The sequence below is a fragment of the Mirounga leonina genome, unplaced genomic scaffold (genome assembly GCF_011800145.1).
Source record: "Mirounga leonina isolate KUSES-001 unplaced genomic scaffold, KU_Mleo_1.0 Mir_168, whole genome shotgun sequence".
NCBI classification, from domain to species: domain Eukaryota; kingdom Metazoa; phylum Chordata; class Mammalia; order Carnivora; family Phocidae; genus Mirounga; species Mirounga leonina.
Genome location: NW_023270426.1, coordinates 28,959,434 through 28,976,632, shown reverse-complemented (window position 1 = coordinate 28,976,632; position 17,199 = coordinate 28,959,434). Strand labels below are relative to the sequence as shown.

Here is a 17,199-nt window from a genome sequence, read left to right as displayed (position 1 = left end):
GCCCCCCGCCCCCCCGGCCCCCCGGCCCCCCGGCCCCCCGCCCCCGCCCCCGCGGGGTCCGCGCCCGCGCTCTCGCGCCGCAGCTGCCGGTTTGGCCTCGGGGTGTGCGGGGCGGGGGTGGAAGTGGATTTCCTCGAGGGCTTCCTACCCCTCCCTGGAAAGAGGGGAAGGTTCCGTGCGCGGCAGCACGTTCACAGGCGTAGGGAATACAAGTTCTGGAGCCTGGTTGAAGTTGCGCATGACTTGTGGATCTTTCTAGTACATCTTGGACCCCCCCCCCCCCATAAAAGCCAGTGGGAGCCGTGGAAGCGGTCACCCTAGTTTACTCAGCATTGTCGCTCTACCACCTCGCTACTTTCTTTTTTATGAAACGGCTGTGGGACTTGGGGCAGGTAGCTTACGCTCTCTGTGCCTTAGTTTTTTGATCTGTGAAATGGGGGAAATGAAAGTACTAACGCCAAGGGCTGGTTGTGAGGAATCAAGTGAGATGGTTCACGTAAGCGCCGAGACTGAAATGTTATAGTTGTTTGTACTACTATACCTGCACCCTAGGCTCAATATTCAGTGGTCCTCTTTATCCCAGGGGCGCTTCCTAGGACTGTGCTCGTGGTAGAAGAATCGGAAGTTTCTTTGAGAAATCGAGAGCACCCAGGCCTGGGAGCTGAGACTCCTGAACTGTAGTCTGTCGCTGCCTTTAGTTACTTCATTTGGTCAAGGGTCATCTTCTCTTCAGGCCTCGCTTTCTGCATCTAAGATAAGAGTCTTGTATCAGAAGGTATTTTAGGTTCCCCTTCAGCTTCCACTTTTTAAAGTAAGATTTGCAAGAACTGTAGTTTGCCTGGACAGCGGCCACCAGACAATGTGCTCCATGTATAACCCAGAAGCAAAACAGAGATGCTGGGAGAGGAAGTCAGTTTTTTAAGTGATAAGACCGGACCCCCATTAGAGGAAGTGATGTGGTTGGGGACCCAGTCACAAGGATTGGTTAGGATGCTGGTTAACGTGGTGTTGCCATAGAGGCTTTTTTTCCCCCTTCTTTTTCAGGAGAATGTCAGCTTGTTGATATTTTTCATTGATCTTCAGTATCTAGAATAGTGCCTACCACCTAGTAGGTGCTCAGTAAAAACTGGTAAATGATGAATGAATAAATGAATGAAAGAATGAATTGTGGATCTGGTGGGGACTTTGCCTTAGGCCAGACTTCTGGACCCAAAGGAGAAACAGTTAACACTCCATTTTTAAAAAAACTTTTTAAAATTTGATTTGATTTAATTTTATTATGTTAGTCACCATACAGTACATCATTAGTTTTTGACGTAGTGATCCACAATTCATTGTTTTCGTCTAACACCCAGTGCTCCATGCAGTACATGCCCTCCTTAATATCCATCACCGGGCTACCCCATCCCTACACCCCCCTCCCTCTAGAACCCTCAGTTTGTTTCTCAGAGTTCATAGTCTCTCATGGTTCATCTCTCCCTCCTATTTCCTCCCCTTCATTTTTCCCTTCCTTCTCATGTCCTCCATGCTATTCCTTATGTTCCACAAATAAGTGAAACCATATGATAATTGACTTTCTCTGCTTGACTTATTTCACTTAGCATAATCTCCTCCAGTCCCATCCATGTTGATGTAAAAGTTGGGTACTCATCCTTTCTGATGGCTAATATTCCATTGTATATATGGACCACATCTTCTTTATCCATTCGTCTGTTGAAGTGCATCTCGGCTCTTTCCACAGTTCAGCTATTGCGGACATTGCTGCTGTGAACATTGGGGTGCATATGGCCCTTCTTTTCACTACATCTAACACTCCATTTTTTATTAGGTCTGACAGTCTGGAGGGTGGATTCTCTAATGTCACTGCTCCCCTGGAATGCCTGTCTGGATTATCCTTATCAAGAACTGATCTCCGTCTTGTCAGAACTGGAGGAGCACTTGACCTAGGCATCACTGACTATCTTCTGCAGTGTTGGGTAGTTACTTCTGCACATACCTTTTTCCCTCATGAGACCCTAAGCTTCTTGGGGGCAGGACTCATTCCTGCAGAAGCACATAGCACAATGCCAAGCTCTCTTTTCGAGGGTACTTGGCATGTGGTCATGCTTCTGGGCTAAATGCTTTTCTTTCATTCAACAGGTGTTTAGAGATACTTTTCTTCTGTGTGCCAGGCTCGGGGCTAGGGCCCAGCAGATAGACCCTCTTCTCATGGAGCTGATGGTCTCTAGTGGGGGAGACTGATGTTAATAAATGAACAACTAATGAACACATACTTAAAATTGATGATGTGTATTTACACAGAGAAAGTTCATGTTGCTGGGACCAAATATAGCAGGGAAGACCTGCTAAAGTCCCCCAAGGTTGCCATTAGAAAAGCCTTTCTTGAAAAAGTGGCCTTTGTCAAATGATGGCTGAAGTGTGAATAGGAGTTTCTTAGGGAAGAAGGGAGGGGGAGGAAGAGTGCTTTCATACATTATCCTGTTTACTCCGTCCAGCAGCAGTGGGAAGGACTTAGGACCTATTTCCATTTACTACTTAGAGAAACTGAGGTTCAGAGAAGTTTAAACAACTTTTCCAAGTTCCCACAGCCAGCAGTTGGGAGATCCAGGATTTCAGCACATCCAAAATCTCAACCCCTAGTCCCCAGGCTGTGCTGCCTGCCACATAATAGGCACTCAGATGGTTATTGAGGGAATAAAATGTTCCAGAATCATCTTTGCTGTGCTCTTTATCCCATCTCAGTTTTCCTTTGTCTAGTCTTCTCTCACAGTTTATTCATCTTGAACCCTTTGTGCCTGATGTAAGGGTATAGTAGGGATGTGTGCTAAGGTGAGAAAATACAGTGTTTCAGTTTTCTGTTGCTCTGTAACAAATCGCCCCTGTGATTTAGTGGATTAAACCAATGGTAGACTTTTGGGTCTCAGGATTCTGTGGGTTGACTGGGCTCAGCTGACTGGTTTTTGTGTGCCATATGTTACAGCTGAGGTCATTTATAGAGCTGCATTCAGTGACAATGTGTTAGAATTCTTATAAAACACTTAGCCAAGTGCCTGACACATAGTAAATAGGATATTTTGGAAGGTAGGGCTAGGGAAAGAATATTTTCAGAAAAGGCCTAGCGGTAGGACAATGCAAACACTATGGGTGACACCACACTTCCGTTATTTTTATTCACAAAGCAATGCCTCAGAGGGGCTGTGTGAGTCAATAAAGTCTGAGATGTCGGTAAAGCCACTTGCTGTGAGCATTTCACCTTACATTTCTTAAAGCCATGAACTGGAAGTCAGTAGATCTGGATTCTAATCATTGTGCTTTCCCCATTAAAAGCAGTTTTTGGGTGGCCTTGGGACACAGTTTTTGCCAGTCTGTACTGTGCCCATGTGCAAATTAGAAAGAGACCTCATCTAGATGGTGGACTCCACAAGCTCACAGTCAGTGGGGCTAGTGGAAAGGAAATGGGGCTATTTATGCCAATTAGCAAGAGGGGCTGTTACCCAGTCAGGCTCTTGAGCTGTCTAAGCCCTAGAAATGCGGGCTGAGCGGGAGTTCCAGGCAAGGCTTTATCAGGGCTTAATGCTCCAATACAGGGGAGACAGAATAAAGATTCTGCAGTCTGGCTCCCCAAGGAGAGGTCTCGGAGAGTTTTAAGGAGGCTTAGGCTGGAAAAGGGTCACCAGTGGGGTCCATCTTGGCTTAGATTGGTTCGGTTTTCACAGCCAGGCATTCCTTTTAGGCGCTGGAGGGTTTGCACAGTGTCTGAAGTGGATCAGACTGGTTGAAAACTGGATGAGGGGGGCTTGTTTGGAGCTTGTGGCTCCTGGCATCTGGCTTTAGTTTCTCATGGCAAGCAACACCTGCTCACAGGGCTAGAAAGCTGGGTTATTGTGGTTTGTTAGCCAGTTCCTGGGTGTGGGGACCCAAGTCTGGTCGCTGCTCTGTCTCAGCACTCCTTCCACTAGGTGGCTCAGTAGCCCTGTGCCCCCTGGCCTCCTTGACCGGAAGACCTTGTGCAGTGAGCAGCATGCACAACTGTACATGACAACCCTACCGTCTTCATTTTGTGTCTGTGAAACAATAATGCCATGTACCTCATCTCCCAGGATTGTTGTGAGGATCAAATGTGTAAGAGTTTGACAAGCATAAGCTTTTTATAAGTGTAAGGTAGTAAGAATGATCTTTGTGGCTAAATATACTTTTATTTTTCTTTTAGTCTTTATGTATTTTTTTCAAAGGAAGGCACTTGGCAGAAGAGACAATCATATGAGGATCTCTGGAAGCATTTAATCTGATTTTGCACAATGGTATGTTTGAAGCTGTTTCAGCACTGAGGATGTTCTATTTTAAATAGAGTCTACTGATCTACGTCTTTTGGTATGTTAGGACTTGCCTTCCAAGTTATTATATACTACTATTTTTAAAACCTGAGGAATGTTTGCTCTTCTTACACCTGCCTGTTGGATACCACAGGCAAAATATTAGCTACATGCTTTCAAAGCTAAGTGGCACCTTGAAAACAAACACCACAGAACTCTTTGTTCATGGAATACAGTGTTTCTCAATGAACCCTTCATGGAGGAATGCTATGAGACCCAAAATGGTTTATTCATCAGGTGCTAAACTGTAGTTTCCATGCACTACATTGTCAGTGCACCTGACAGTGCATTCAGGCTGCTTTCTTTGTATGACTTAGCTTTCTAGCTCTTATCACTTACAGCTGTTTCCTTCCTTTTACTTAAAACCACCCACAAAGAGCAGACAGGGTTGCCTGGATGCAGGCTAGAAGCTCACTCATCTATACAAGCCCACGTGGGTCTGTTTACTGGGCTTGCATTCATGAGCTGGATTCAAACACTCCTTCAGTTTTTCTACCTAAAATTTAAAGTCATTAAAAAGGACTCAGAGCGCCCTTGTGTTGACTGGATTTTCTTGTTTATTCTCAGTTAAGGCCAAAGAAGTTAGAGTTTTTCTTAATATAGAGTTGTTCAGGTTAATTTTCTTTCTGTGCTGTAGGCAAAGGAGTCATTGTGAATTGGGTGTAAGCTTCGTGGGCAGAGATCTTTCATTTGTTCCTGATGCATCCCAAGTACCCAAAGAGATCCTGGAATATAGTAGGTGCTCAACAAATCCTTGTGGAGTGAGTGAATGAAGTATACCACTCTGGAGTTTAGCCTTGTGTAATTTGAGACTGAAGTTAGTGCGGGCTTCGGTAACATGTCCTTACTTATGGCACTGTAATAAAATGGACAGATTAAAATAATTTCTTTCTGCTTCAACACAGTGGCCTCGGGTTTTTATTTTTTCTAGCCGGGAGCCTGACATGCTGAACAAAATGGTTTGAGTGTTTACCCTTAAACTCATAAAGGCGATTTATGAATGGCTATTTCCATTTAGAGTAGCAAGTTGATTGGGTAATTAATAATGTTTCCATTTCTGATCCTATCTTTTCTCCCTTGCAAATCTGCCACTTACTTGTGGGGAAGATCTCTTCCTGAAAAGCTTCTAAACTATTTGGGGTGAACCCGTATTTCCAAAATAAATGATTTGACAAATGATAGGGCTAGTTTAACATAACGGTTATTTATCTTTTTACTTACACTGTAATAGTCTGTTATCTTCCTGTCCTCAATCCTGCTAGAAGAAGATTAGGTATGACATGAAGCAGAATGGTGCAAACGGGAAGAGTGCAGGCTCTGACATCAGCCGGGGGGATGGAGCGCTTCTAGCTGTGTGAGTTTGGGCAAGTCAGTTCTTTTTCTCTGCCTCAGGGTCCTCATCTGCAGAATATGATAATAGTAACTGTCTTCTGGCATTGTTGGGGGAAATTAAGTGGCTAACGCACATAGTTGCATGTAACACACTTAACTTCATGTCGGCACACAGTAGGTGCTTTAAAGTACCTGTTAAATATCTTGATAGTATTCCTGACAATAATAATTTCTTACATTTATTCCATGAACCTGAAAATAAAAAGCTGAGAGAAGCAGTCTGCAGAAATCTTCACCAACCTGGAGTAATGAAGAGAAGAAAGAGCATGAATAACAGTGCACATTTGAATTATGACTTATTTTTTAAATGTTATTTAAATGATGGGAAAGTGTGCTTGGAAACTTATCTAGTGGTGGTTGTGGCTTAATCAGTTTATAGAAGGTAGGGCAGTTTTTAACTATCAAAGCAGTAATAGTAAAGCTTTCATATGTCTACTAATGGACATTTTATAATAAGTCTGTGTATCATTTTGCCCTCGGGAGATGAGGAGGTAAATAAAACATGGCCTGAGCCCTCAAGGAGCTCACTGTCAAGGGGACAGAGAGAAATACATTAATTTTTATCATGAGTGTTTCTCAGGGGCTTATTACAGACATAGTGTGTGGGGCAAGGATCGTAGTTTGTTTTTTTTTTTTTTTTTTATAAGATTTTGTCTTTAAGTAATCTCTACCCCACTGTGGGGCTTGAACTCATGACCACCAGATCCAGAGTCACACGACTGAGCCAACCAGGCACCCTGTATCTTAATTCTAAATCTTTGACAGCTTTTAGAGTACTTAGAGTTTATTGCCTTTTTAAAAAAGTAAATGTTCTCTCTAGTCCTCCTACTTCTCTCACATGATGCCTTCCCTAATGCTAGCAGGGAGGAATGTGTCAGGAGTTCTTGTCACACAGACCCCAAATTGGTAAAGCATTAGCTTGTGAAGTTTTACTAGTCAGGAAAAGAAGAAATATCTTCTGATAATTTTTAAGTCATCACTTAAATCTGTTTGGCTTGCAGAAGGATACTAGGAGTATACTCAGTGCCACACCACAGTGAATTGCAAGATAGACACTGAAGTCCTGAAACTAAGTTTTAAAAATGTTGATTTCATTCTTTAGTAGCAAAAAAAATTGAGAACCTGCCTGGCGCCCAGGTGTTATACTTTACATAACATTATTCCCTTTAATCTCTCAAACGCTTTGAGATGGATTTTTTCCCCTAATTGTACAGATGAAGAAATTAAGGCAGGCTGAGGTTAATTTGCCCAAGACTCCCACAGATGGGCTTCAGACTGAGGTCTCTTGGATTCTAAAGCTCATTCTGTTTTCAACACTCTGTATTCATTTTCATTTTGCTTTTTATTTCTTAGCTTTTCACTGAGAAATCATTTGACCCTAAACACCATGGTGTTTATAGGGGCCCTGGCCCCCACACAATTTAAACTCTGCATCTGTGTAACTTGTGACTCCCCCACAACTTAACTACAAGTAGCCCGCCACTGACTGGAAGCCTTACTGATGACACGAATAGTCGATGAACACACATTTTGCATGTTATGTAAAGTACATACTGTATTCTGACTGTAAGAAACCTAGAGGAAAAAAAATGTTAAGGAAACCATAAGGAAGAGAAAATGCGTTTACAGTACTGTATTGTATTTATTGAAAAAAAAAGTCCACATAGAAGTGGACCCACACAGTTCAAACCCATGTTGTTCAAGGGTCAACAGTAATTTGACTTACAAAATGTTGCAAAACAGACAAAAAATTCCTTTACCCAGCTTCCCTAAACCAGTGTATCATTTTTAAAACCAGGGAATTAGCATTGATACAGTGTTAACTAATCCACACACCTTATTGAAATTTGGCAGTAGTCCACTCATATCATTTTTCCAGTCTAGGAGTCAATCCAGGATCCCACATTGCATTTAGTTGTTATGTGTTAAGTCTCCTGCATTGTGGGACACTTCCTCATGCTTTTTTTTTTTTTTTTTTTTTGTCTTTCTGGACCATGGTACTTTTGAAGAGTACTGGTCATTTATTTTGTAGACTTCGTATCTTTAATGCATTTGGTTTATGTATGCATTTAACGTTGAGATACGAGGGTTTTCCTTTAAGTCATAATTATAAGCTGTTTCCTTCAAAAAACTTTATTATGGGGGCACCTGGGTGGCTCAGTTGGTTGAGCGACTGCCTTCGGCTCAGGTCATGATCCTGGAGTCCCGAGATCGAGTCCCGCATCGGGCTCCCTGCTCAGCGGGGAGCTTGCTTCTCCCTCTGGCCCTCCCCCCTCTCATGTGCTCTCTCTCTCTCTCTCATTCTCTCTGTCTCAAATAAATAAATAAAATCTTTAAAAAAAAAAAAAACTTTATTATGTCATTGCCAATTATTAGAACATTTTTAAAAAAATATTTTATTTATTTATTTGACAGAGAGAGAGAGAGAGAGTGAGCGAGCGCACAAGCAGGGGGAGTGGGAGAGGGAGAAGCAGTCTCCCCAGTGAGCAGGGAGCCCGATGTGGGGCTCGATCCCAGGACCCCGGGATCATGACCTGAGCCGAAGGTAGATGCTTAACCATCTGAGCCACTCAGGCATCCCTGTTAGGACATCTTTGAATGAATAAGGGTGATGTGACATTGTTGGCCTTTGTCTAGAATCTAACTTGTCGCAGCCAGAAGGGCCTTGAGTATCCTCTGGTGGCCCGCCCTCTGGCTTCACAGATGGCAGCATCATGGTCTGTACGTCTTGACTCCTTGTCTTTTGTTCTTTCTACTTCATTCTCCTACTGATCTCAAAGTCCAAGGAACAACCATTGAAAAATTTATTGACTTAAATATGTTTTGTCCTTGATCATTGAAATTTTGATTAATCAATGATTCATTTGATCTTGGTATAAAATCAACTTTACTTTCCTCTAAGATACACTATTGTGTGTAGCTCGTTAATTGGGCACAGTTCATGGTGATTTCTTTGTTTAGCTAAAGGCCAAGTCTCTTTTCAGCTGCTCCACCCATTTGCACATGCATTTTTGGAAGCAGCCTGAGCAGCAAAGATTTTCGTAGTGCTTATAAAACAGAAATGTTTAATATACAGACTTATTTTAGGTCTGCTTGGCCTTTGTACGACTAACCATACAGATCTGTCAGCTCGGTTGCTTCCTTGTGCTCTCTTTGATAATACCATTTGGAAGTTGGTAAACAATGGTTCCTTTGGAGGTCATTAACTTTTTTTTGTGGGGGGTGGGGTGTTATTATAAAAGGCAGGCATTGACTTCTAAGCTTTTTGGAAAGTTGATATTTTAAAAACTCCGCACTCTTAAGAGTAGGCTTTATGAAAGCTTGTATATTTTTCCCTTGTAGATGAGAAAGGTAAGTAACTGCTTCCACAAATATATTAACTCTTATTCCTGTAATTAGATGGACTCAATTTCTTGGCCTCTCACTTTTCAAAGCTCTTTGTTTGTCTTAATGTATATTTTCTTTTTTACCTTGTTTTTTACCCAGTGCTGTTTGGGGCCTCTTACCTTTTTTTTAAATTTATTTAGGCCTCTTACCTTTCAATATGTAAAAGGTAAATGAAAGCAAGGTGTAAGACATTGTAGAGGAGTCAACATTTTACCCTGGTTAGACTGTGATATTTGTAATAGATTTATATCTTGGGGAAAGAAAAAGGATTTCTTTTATACATTCTATAAAAGAAGTAAAATCATAAGTAAGTTCAAAATGAAGTGAAATATACTTTGGAAAATCCCGTAAGTCCCCCAGAACATATGGCCCGCTGGGTGAATGTACACGGCCCCATGTGGTAATCGTTAGGCCACTAGTTTGTGATCCACTGAGCCAGGTTCTGGGATGGCAGGCATTTTTGGCAGACATCTGGGTGTTTAGACCACTTTGCTTCCATGAGAGTTGCTAGTGTGGAGTGGGGATTGGGAAATCTGTGTGACCCTGCTTGTGTGCAGGCTTTACGCCATTTCTGTTTCTAACGCAAACTCCTTGTCTTAATAGTAGTTAGTAGGCCTTCTCCTTTGGGGAAGTACTAAACGAGATAATGCATGAGATGGCCTCTAATACCTGGTGCATTAGATCAGTGGATGCTCACTAAGTCTTTGATGGTCTTGATCCTGACCTAGCTTGATCCGTTCTAATGTCACACCATGTTTGAAAAGGTGTCCAGAGAAACCTGTCCACTGCCTCCTGTCTTCTCAAATTGGCATTCCTGGTGATGACCTTCTTTCTGAGAGCCTTCCCTCTCTCAACCCCTTATTACCTGACTTCAGAAGGTTCCTGAATTAAATCATGAATATTCAAGTTACCACAAGATGGCGTCAGATCATTTCAAGTAATGCCAGGTAGGGGGAGCCTCTGCACAGTAAATCTTTAATTTTAAAAAAGTTAGAATATATGCCTTTCACGTCATGGGATTTAGCTATTGTAAATAAACCTCTCATTTCTTCTCCCATTCTCATGTGGAAACATGAGGCTCGTGTCTATTCAACTCCCCAAAGTAGTTGGGTGGGAAAATGAATCATGCAGATGATTTTACTAAAGTGAATTGTTCAGGATCTCTTGTGTTTGGCTGAAACCTTCATTTTACTTCATTGTTATTTACAAGGGTGACCCTTAGGTATTTTACAGTGACCCCTCTCCACAATTTCCCATTTCCCTATTACCCCTGAGTCTGATGTGTTTATTTTTCTCCTGATATGTTTATTTTTTTGTTTGTTTCCCCAACTAATACGTAAACTCTGTAAGAGGCTACAGTTTTGTTTGTTTCTTTACTACATCCTCAGTGCCTTGAACCGTGCCTGGCATGGTAGGTACTCAAAAACCTCTTAAATGAAGAATGAATAGAGAATTTTCACTGTTGTTTCAGTCAGTGTCCTTTGGCTTAATAAGCAAGTCTTAAAATTATGTAAAAATGTGAAGTTTCTGAGTTTATAGTCTTTAGGAATTTCACTGATAACTTGGTGAAGTAATCAAAACTTGAAAACTTTTATCACTATCCTCCTCTGGTGATTATATTTCAAATTTCTTCCATAATTTAGTTCAGTAATCTTCCTACAACTTACAGTATATTTGTAATATTGAGTCAGGATGTATTGACTACAAAATGAGCAAACTAGGACTAGTGAAGGAAATAATTTCAGACTTTCATCTTACCTTAGTAAAGTGTTTATTCACGCACACAAACACACACAATTCAGGGGATCTGGGTGAGGCTGAGATATTTTCCTTGCTTCAAGGGTGCTCTGTAAGCGAGGCCCCTTGCCAAGAAGCAGAGCAGCTAAATCTGACCCTCCCTAGTGGACACTATGTGAAAGTTAAACTTTAAGAAAGCAGTCATCATAATTTTGAGCATTTTTTTCTGGAGCAGAAATGAATGAATGAATGAAAACTTAAAAATCCACTTTGTGATTAGTTCTCAAAATTGCAGTTGCCAGGATGGAAGTGTGAATGTCAGAGTTTTTGGCATGGAGCATGATGAGGTGTCGAGGCTGCTGATTACTGACCATCTGTGTTCTCTTCACAGATAGGTCCCCAAGCAAAGTGAGGTTTATTTTCCAAATTGACCTCTGAGGTCAGCGAGGTTCATCTCCCTAATCACTCATTCAGCAAAAATTTATTGAGTGCCTACTGCATGCCAAACACTGTGTTAGTGGTAGAGATAGAGCGACTGAAGTAGATCATATTCCTGTCCTCACAGAGCCTGTGAGTGTCCTTCAGTGTCTTTTGAGGCCACAGATACCTTTAATATGCGTGAAAGTAGTGGACCCTTTTCTCTGAAGATCAACCAGTTAGCCAACCTCTCTCTCTCTCTCTCTCTCTCACACACACACACACGTATACATACAGGTAGCTGGTGTGAGATGGGGAGACCCACACTCACTGAGTTGCATATACCACTTCCTGGGGTTCCAAAGACTTGAAGCTCAAGTTCACCGAGTGGTGGGCCCCTCTTCCCTTGCCCCTCAGCTTCTTCACTGCTTTCATCCCCCGTTGGTCCTTCATGATGTCTTGGATGGGACTTCCTGTAATTTCCTTTTCAGGTTTGGTCACATGATGAAGCAGTGTAAGCTTTTAGATAAAGAGCCCAAGGGGTGCTCAGCAGGCTTGGATTAGGGACTGCCTTGTCCTATGGGTTTGAGGAAGTCACTTCCACTCCCGAAGTCACTTCCACTCTTTGCGTCTGAGCGATAGAAAGGACTGGATTTGGGTAATTCTGAGGAGATTTAAGGGTAAGTTAGGTAGGCAGGTTAAAAAGGCAATAGAGAATAGCTGTGGGTAAATTACAGTCTCGGTGCTCTTTAGCTGGGTGATTTTGAGCAAACTACTTAGTTTATCTGGGCCTTATTTTACACATGTGAAAGGGAAAAAGCAGCATATACCTCATGGTGTTAATTTGAGAATTGAACTGAAATAATGTATGTAAACTGCCAGGACAAAAATGGTAGCTTTTTTTCCAGCCTTGTTATATTCAAATTGTCTTTCAGGGGAATTAATAGATAAACGATTTATTGAGCCCCTGGAGTAGACTACTTCTGTAATTGTTCTCCCGTGATACCAGCCCAGCTGTCAGGCAGTGGTGTATGATCGTAGGGAAAGGTTCACTTTGCATTAGGCCTGGTTTAATTTCACGGCTCTCCCATGGACTAGCTGGGTGATCCTAGACTCTCTGATCTTTATTCAGTTTCCACTTCTGACAGATGAGACAATGATAATATGTGACCCAGTCACAGCAGAGAGGCTGTTTTGGGATTTGAACAAGATCATGTAAGTAAATAGAACGTGTAGCACAGGGCCTGGCACAGAGGACACTCTTCATTTATGTAAGACTGGTTCCATAATTAACCTAGTTTAACCTCACCCTCCCTTCTCCGCCCAGGGCTAGGTTGGATCTCAAGGTTTTCCCTGGATTTATACAGGTTCAGTTGATGATAGCCTCTCACTCATCTAGGCCCAAGTGGTAAAGTGAAGAGCCTTGATTGAAAACGGGCCTTAGAGGTTCCTTGGAAAATATGTGCTGTTCCTGCAAAAAAACTGTGGTTGCTGGGAGAGAATTCACTTTGGTAAAAGACAAATGGTAATTCTTCTTTATGTGTTTTCATTTAGTATCCCAACCCCATGGATAAAAATGTCATCTCTGTAAAAATTGTGGAGGAAAAAAGAGGTAAGTTCTCTGAATTATACCTCACTTCGGTGATGATCATTAAGTGATACTGATTTTCGTAAAGGTGTTGTGTGTGTCGCCTGGTGTATTTCTGTATTTGAGGTGACAGGAAAGAGTACCCAGCACTTACAGCAGCAGAGGGCTTGCTCAGTATGCTCTTGTCATTCTCTCAATTAATAACTGGTGACAGTAGTAACAGCTAACATTTCTGAGCACTTCGTATGTGCCAAGCACTCTCATTTTATTAGCTCATTTACTCTTTAGACTAATGTATGGTGTATGTATTATTATTACTCCCATTTAATGTATGAGGAAACCAAGGTACGGAGAGGTTAAATAAATTGCCCAAGGTCATATGGCTATATCCCTATCATATATTCATACATCATTTTATAGATGGCAAAATCGTTGTGATTAGTAGCATGTATATAAAATGTGACTATAGTGATTAGATTATGGAATCATAAGTATACTTGACAGTGTGGTTCCATATTGACCAGAGCAGGGGTTGATAAACTATGCTTGTCCTGCTTGATGTTGTGAATAAAGCTTTATTGGCATACAACCATGCCCACTTGTTTATATATTGTCTATGGCTTCTTCCTTGCAACGACAGCAGAGTTGAGTTGTTGTGACAAGACTGTCTGGCCCACAAGACCTAAAATATGTACCATCTGGCCCTTTACAGGAAGTGTTTACTCACCCCCGAATTAGAGTGTAGGAGTCTGCCCTGCTCGCTGTCATTTGCATGTCACTGTAAGCATTTCCACTGTCCTTGCTTGGGAACCGGGCCATGCAGGAGGCTCTAGTGATGGACGGAATCAGTGTATAAACCCTTGGAAACACCCAGGCCCACTTCTGACATGCTCTTGAGCCTTCCGAGAAAACATACGCCAGGCCACTGTTCATTACGTGACTCTGAAGTCTTCTCTGTGTTTGGTGAGCACCAAACTGTTTGCTTGTGAGGGTCTTTTCTTCATGTCCATAAGTCTACAAAAAATATTTTAAAAAACTTTTTTTTTTTCATGTATCTGCACTCAGTGTGGGAGAGATGTGTTATTTGGCATCAGAGAAATCTGATTTCAAGCCCTGATTATTACCTGCATGACCTAACTTCCTGAAGGCTCAGTTTCTTCCTTTATTAAATGGGAAAATAATAACCCTGCTTAGAAGATAATAATAATTAGAAGAAGAAAATAATAATAATCCTGCCTGTGAAGGTCAAATGAGAGAACAGTGTGCACATCCCAAAGTGGTATAGAAACATTAATTATAAATTCCACCATCGACGGGGGCGTCTTTGCCTGCAAGATTGGCTAGTCCATTTTAAGTATGTGTGCCACAAACCTTGGATGGGATGGCTAAAGGAATGCCGGTGGCAAGGAGATGAGCCCACTTCTCACCCTGGCAGTGGCTTCTGGGCAGTCTGGGTGTTTGCACCAGCCTTCAAGGCTACTCTAGCCAGAGTTAGAGAAACCCTATAGGAGCTTGGCTGAGTCACACTAATTTACAGGGCAAAGGACAGCACCTCAAAGGTTATTTTTTTTTTTCTCTGACACGGTCTCCCTGTTTCTTAATTCACATTTATTTTGTGTTTTTTTACATTATTGGTGCTATTCTGTCTCCAAAACAGAGTAGTGCCAGTCACAGGGAAGCTGCTTCCCTGTGAGTAAAGAGTATGGCTAATATAATTAATTATAGATTTAAATTTTGTAGCCACAAGCCTGTGCTTGAAAACATGGTTGGTGCAGAAAGTGGCAGAATCGATTCTCCATTTTTTTGTTAAAACATCCTTTTTATTGGAGTTGAACAGAGGGCTCATTGGCCCTTGTCATTGGAGTGATGACATTGATTGTCCAGAGCAGTGAATGGTTTGTGATTCTTTATCCTTGATTTTAGAATGTGCAGTGTGAGTTAGCTGTCTTACCCTTATTCCTTGATCACAGATGAGTGTATTTGGAAAGATTTAGCCCAGAAAAGTGGTCAGGGACACTGAGTTTTGAGTTAAACATTTTTCTCTAGGAATTCTACATATATAAAATTGACATCGACATGAAAAGTTTTATTGACATAGGACAAGAATACATTTCCTTAAAAATTTTTTGAGTGTAAAAATTTTCTGTTTCTAGATGTCTCAACAGGGATCATCTATAGAAAGAGGATTGCAGTCTGTCAGAATGTGGTTCCAGAAATTTTAAGGAAGGTAAATTCATTTTAAAATTTAATCAGATTTGGGTGATTTTCATGTAGTCCTGGAAAGAGACAGCATTTTCTGATGTACAGGAGTGTTAGAACTTTCCCAGTTGTACCTCATAGCCCCTCAGAGGGTGAAAGCACTCTCATATCTAACCTCAGTTTTGGCAGATGCCACCAGAGATAGTTTTTTTCCTGTCTATTTCTGCTTCTCTTTTGTGGAGGGCTCTTAGTGGACATTGAGATGGTCTATAATTATTGTAAAGATACCTTGGACATTTTGCATGAAGTGACCAGCTCTTCTCATCTGTCCATGGATAGATATGACTCTTAGATAAGAAAGATCAGAAATGGGCAGATGGTAAATATTTAGTCTCATCTTTAGAAAGGAAGATAAAAGCTTCAGTTTCTATTTCACTTTCAGAGAGTATAGTTATTTCAGGGAGTATAATGTTCTCAGTGTTCTCTGTAAGTCTTTTGTGTGTGTTTCTGTAGATGGTGGGGATGATGAAATCTTCATGATATCAAATTGTTTTCTCTCTTTGAAATTCTTAAGCACTCTGGTGATTGTTGGCAAAGGTAAGTGGGAAGTTTTAATAACATTGCTTAAATCATAGTGGGATTATTGACAACAGTCCTTTTAGAATCATTAGGACATAAGAGGAGAGCATCTTGATGTGCACTTCTTACGATGTCTCAGATGGTTGTTTCAACCTGGAAGTGATTCTGTTTGTGATGGAGAAGCCAATTAGCTTGCAGTTTACACTGCTGTGCTGTTTGCTGTATGTAGAAAAAATGGTTGGCTTCTGTCACTTCCTTGTCATGCATTAAGACGGTCACATTCTTTGAGGGAAAGAAGGCTGATGTGACAATGGAAAAGAACTTTTTTATTTTCCACATGTGTTGCCCTTGTGTGCAGCGAATTATCATTGGCTTTTTCTACAGGCTGTATACCCTGCTTTTGCCCTATATACATGCTTTGAATCTATTATTTAAAAAGGCATTCAACTTTGTCTTGTATCTCAATTCTTAAATAATTTAAGGACACCTCTGACTTGTACAGTGCTGCCTTTGTAGTTTCCCATGTCTCCTCCGCCTTGGAAACCATACATTTTGAGGTATTGGACAGAGTTTAAAATGAAGAAAATATTTTATCTGATATTATCCTGCATGCGAGCCCATAAGTGGGCCCAATTAGAATCCATCAATTTAAGAAGGCCATAACCAGCCCTAGAGGAGACAAGAAGGAGGTTGATAATTTGCTTAGTGTTTAGCAGTTAGGGAAATCAGGCCAGGGACTGTACAGGCTGCATAAATCCTGGGCCATTTGCATGTCCTCACCAGCATTTAGTAAGGTCATAGTGTGTTTGATGATCAAGGACTCACAGCCATTGGTGTGCCTTCCTTTCTATATGAGCATCACTTGTCCTCTTAATTATCCAAGACTAAAGGCAACTCTGGACTTAGTCTTTATGTAGCTCGCTCTTCCTAAATTGAGAAAGCTATCCACTCTCTGTTGGACAGGTAAGCATTTTAAAGGTACCTAGTATCCAGTTGGAAGAGGAATCATGGCTCAATCCTCAGGAAAGAAACATGGCTATACGGAGTCACTGCCTTACGTGGACACAATATGCATCCATGAAGGAAGAGTCTGTCTTCCGGGAAAGTATGGAAAATCCAAATTGGTAAGATCAGCTGTGTGTGTGTGTGTTTGTGTGTGTGTGTGTAGGTTGGGTGCAGGGATACACAAATGACTGCATATATTAAAAAGCTATAATTCCATATTCATAATGTCTTTTTATAACTCACATAAAGTACACATTTTAATTTTTTTATTTTAGAGTGAGAGAGAGAGTGCACATGTGGGCAAGTGGGGGGGAAGGGCAGAAGGAAAGGGAGAGAGAGAATCTTAAGCAGGCTCTATGCCTCGCGCGTGGGCTCAATCTCACGACCCTGAGATCATGACCTGAGCTGAAATCAAGAGCTGGACGCTTAACCGACTGAGCCACCCAGGTGCCCCACATTATTAATTTTTAATCCTATAAGTAGTTAATGAATAGACTTCCCTTTGGGGGAAAAATAACAGAG

The 17,199-nt window shown here is 41.5% G+C and overlaps 1 protein-coding gene across 2 annotated transcripts in view; it reads left to right on the top strand.

The window, feature by feature from the left end:
- Positions 1–11,605: 11,605 nt before the first annotated feature.
- PRELID2 (PRELI domain containing 2) overlaps positions 11,606–17,199 on the top strand; it is a 58,261-nt gene continuing 52,667 nt past the window's right edge. The window contains exons 1-3 of one of the 2 annotated variants that reach the window (XR_004680905.1): positions 11,606–12,918; positions 15,048–15,121; positions 16,636–16,796. Coding sequence is in view for 1 of the 2 variants with exons in the window: in XM_035014386.1 (XP_034870277.1) it covers positions 12,873–12,918; positions 15,048–15,121; positions 16,636–16,796 (281 nt within the window). In the remaining variant the exon portion in view is untranslated. The remainder of the gene's footprint in view (positions 12,919–15,047; positions 15,122–16,635; positions 16,797–17,199) is intronic. The other variant, XM_035014386.1, reaches the window with a different exon arrangement.